Genomic DNA, 3,834 nt, shown 5'->3' with positions numbered 1-3,834 from the left:
TGTCATGATGAAAGCTTAACTGAAGAAAATGTAGAGAAGGTGTTTGATGAATTTTAGTTTTTACAAAGCGTCTTTGTATATATACAACATCATTATAGCTTTCTATAGCTGGAAAATAATAGAAAAATACAAAAAGGTCAATGTCTTTACAATAACCAACTCCGTCACATGCACATGTACGAGGCTACAAACATGATTTTCCACTACTTTCTCTGAGCTGTCAGTTTTGGGCTTTGGGTGCTATGGAGCTGCTATCAGTTGAGTGCTTGGTGCTTTGGTGCTCTGCAGCAAGGGAGGGGAATTCGTGTGTTTTGTATGCAATTCCTGAGAGTTGTTCCATGAAAAAAGATTCATAGAGGTCACTATGAAGAAAAGCATTCTTGACATCTAATTGACTAATACTCCAATAATTGATCAGAGCAAGTGTGATGACAATCAAGATTATACTTGGTTTGATAACTGGAGAGAATGTCTCATGATAGTTGATGCCATCTTCTTGATTAAAACCTTTAGCAACTACACAATCTTTCGGCATATCTAGAGTGCCATTAGCTTTGAGCTTGATTTTGAAAACCCATTGACAAGCAATGATAGACACAGTAGCCTCACAAGGGATAAGATTCCAAGTATTATTCACACGTAATGCCTGTAATTTATCATGCATTGTTGTAACTAGCCAGGATGTTTGAGAGCAAAGTGGATCGATTTTGGCTCTACAGGAATAGAAGTGAGGTCATGCAAGTGAGCATATTTTGGGTTAGGCTTACGAGTACTGAATTTAGAGTGGGTAACAATGGTGTTATCAGAGGCCACTAATAAAGAAGTGGTGGAAAGATAAGTAGGGGGAATGGGTGCAGTAGTGGACGGATTAGAGATAAGTAAAGGGAAGGATGGTAGACTACTGACATTAATGCAAAGAGTCAAATTACAAGGATGGAGGATTATCCAAAATCCCCCCCTTTACTTTAAATGGGTTATCAAATATTACATTAAAAAAAAGAGTCAAATTAAATTGTACATCATGTGGTTGTCCTTGTTAGTTGGTCTGCTGGCCGAGACTTCACCTATGTTACTTGGACTTGATTATTTCAGGTGATGATCAATTCTATCTATTGACCAATGTTGTTATTTGGTTGGTGATCATTAGGGAAGTGCAATGTAGTGACATGTTAAGAAACTAAGCAGATTAGAATTCTCTCCTATACCTACTCAAATTTTACTTCTAAGTATATATTTTTCATGTTCTTCCCAGTGTACATACAGTATAGTACTAGGCCCACAGCAAGAGAAATCAAATAACAAAAAATAAATACCTTTAGGAAAGAGGGATGGATTAGGTAAATGATTTACAGTTTTAGAGTATATAAGTCAGTGCATATTCTATTTGAAAAAGAAGGAAAATTTAAGATTCACATTAAAATTTTTTTTTTACAAAGAATATATGCGAGACTTGTACATCGCGAGAATATATTTAGCATAACAAAGTAGTGTGCTGGACTTGCACATCCTAAAATTGTAAATCTCATTTCTCATTTAGAAAAAATAGATAAATTTGAGACTCACATAAAAAACCCACTTTTTCATTCATGAGGAACTACAAAAATGATCTATTTTTGCTTCCCCAACTCACATTCAGAAATGCCTTCCCCTTTTGATTCATGTGACCAAGCATGTTGTGTCGCAACTCTGTATTATCAATTGCTTTCCTATCAGCAATCACATCACTGGATCCGTATGTCAAATGCATGTGTCTATTATCTTACCACAACCCAAGACCATCACACCCTTTGTGACATTCCATACATCTCCCGAAAAAACTACCAAATGATCGCTATCGTCAAGCTATCTCATAGAGATCAGGTTTTCTTCAACTCGAGTATGTGTCTAACTTTCTACAAAGTACAAACATTCCGGTTTAGGGCTATGATGTGAAAATCTCACTCCCACTACATGCAGTGCTTCTCCATTAGACATGTGCACCTTACCAAATTAAATCACAATCAACATAGTTTTGAATGATCTCTCGATGTGAAGTGTGACTCACTCAAAAATGAGTAGCACTAATGCTATCCCAAGTGCAGGAGGATGTCGTGTAATAATTAGGAATAAATTCCTAGATCATCTCCTCAGGGAAAAGTTACTTAAAATTAAACTTGTTGAAAAAAATGTGAAAAACTTCACAAAGAGAAAATAATATGATGGTATATGCAATGGATGAAAAAGGGTACTAGTCATGGACTAGATTCATGTCTTTTGAATTTTTGTTTGTTGGATTGGAATGTAAAGAACTAATAAATTAAACTAAGAAACTAATAAAACTAAATTAAGCATTAAACTAAATTAGAAAGTAATCGACAAAACATGAACGGAAAATTTAAAATGCCCAAAACTAAGATTCTAGAATTCATCTTTGTAATTAAATTACGAATTCTCAAAATAACATATAACAGTTGTAATTACTATTCAATGAAAACTTAAAGAAGTAAGAAAAATAAATAACACGAAATAAGTAAACAGAAACTTAAAAGTATTCTATAAACTTTAAACTGAAGTTAAATAAAATAGGGAACGAAAAATCTAAACGAAAACTTCCTTTCACGATGCGATTGAAATTCGAAACGAAAAGGAACAATTTCTTACGTATAAAAACTCTAGAACAATTCCTCTGCTCTTCACGTATGATATTCAAAAAAATCAAAAACAAAAACAAAAGCTTAAAATCAAATCTTTCTTGCAATAAATTAAGGTAACACAATTAATTTAGAACTTCTAAAACAATTCCTTTTATTGTATGAAACAAACTAGTAATGAAACAAACTAATAATGAAACAAACTAGTAATGAAACAAACTAGTAACTTAATGGAAATTAATTAATGGAAATTAAGGTATTACACTCAATGAAATACAATTCTAGAACAAATATTAATGCACTAAAAAAATGCTAACACAACAAAGCTTTGAAACTTAAAAGGAGAAACAAAATTTCTTAAAACAAAAAGGAGCTAATTCTTTCAAGTAAATAGCAGAAAATTGTGTGTTGACAAGTGTTTTTCTAAGATTGAGTTGTCCTCAATTGTACTCAATTCTACTCTAAAATGTTCTCCCTCAAGTTTCGGTTGTGCACCTCATTTTATAGCCAAATATCTTGGCTACTTCATCTCTCATTCAATTGGTTTTGCATTCACACCCAACAACCAAGTCTTCAATCTTGCTTTCACACTCATTTTCGGCCACTTGCATTCCTCTTTCTTTATTTTGTGTCTTGCATTGCATTCTTCTTTCTTTTGCCGTGTCTTCCATTGTTTTCCTCTTCAATTATTTTATTCAATTGGTTTAGTAATTCAAACCAAACAACCAAGTCCAACATGCCTAACTTCTTGCCTAACTCTTGCCTAACTCTTGTTCGGTTTCTTCATTGCCGACTTCCTCAATTTGTTTCTTCAATTTGTTATTCAATTTCAGCACATGTTTCTTCATTCACCTACTGCTTTGACCAGTCCAAATTCCCTCACAATTCATTCCAGCACATGTTCCTTCATTCACCTACATGGCTCCTTCCTTTGATTCACCTACACGGCTCCTTCCTTTGATTGCATGGTTAAGCACGGCTTCTTCTCTTCAAGAGTCAAGCAAGGCATCTCTCCTTTGATTTCTTCATCCAGCAATATATATATATATATAAATAGCTGCCCCAAGTTGCAAACTCATTCTTCCAATCAATTTCAGCCGAAATTCATCACATGTTCTTCACCCTTCAACAAAGCCGGCTTCTCTTCAATTTGTCACATGTTTTCTTTTCTTTCTTCCTTCATTTCGATTGTCTAATTCAATGG

At 34.0% G+C, this 3,834-nt stretch overlaps 1 protein-coding gene across 1 annotated transcript; it reads right to left on the bottom strand.

Moving 5' to 3' along the window:
* Nucleotides 1-220: 220 nt before the first annotated feature.
* Nucleotides 221-664, bottom strand: LOC122293726 (uncharacterized mitochondrial protein AtMg00820-like). Its single transcript, XM_043102219.1, has one exon. It carries the CDS (start codon nucleotides 662-664, stop codon nucleotides 221-223), a length of 444 nt encoding a protein of 147 aa, XP_042958153.1.
* Between the last annotated feature and the right edge of the window lie 3,170 nt (nucleotides 665-3,834).

Source organism: Carya illinoinensis, chromosome 14 (genome assembly GCF_018687715.1).
Source record: "Carya illinoinensis cultivar Pawnee chromosome 14, C.illinoinensisPawnee_v1, whole genome shotgun sequence".
NCBI lineage: Eukaryota > Viridiplantae > Streptophyta > Magnoliopsida > Fagales > Juglandaceae > Carya > Carya illinoinensis.
Note: the sequence above shows the minus strand (reverse complement) of the source record. Positions and strands in the feature narration are given on the sequence as shown.

Bases quoted from the DNA above. Each gene is read 5' to 3' on its own strand.
- LOC122293726 (XM_043102219.1), bottom strand. From the start codon at position 664: ATGCATGATAAATTACAGGCATTACGTGTGAATAATACTTGGAATCTT.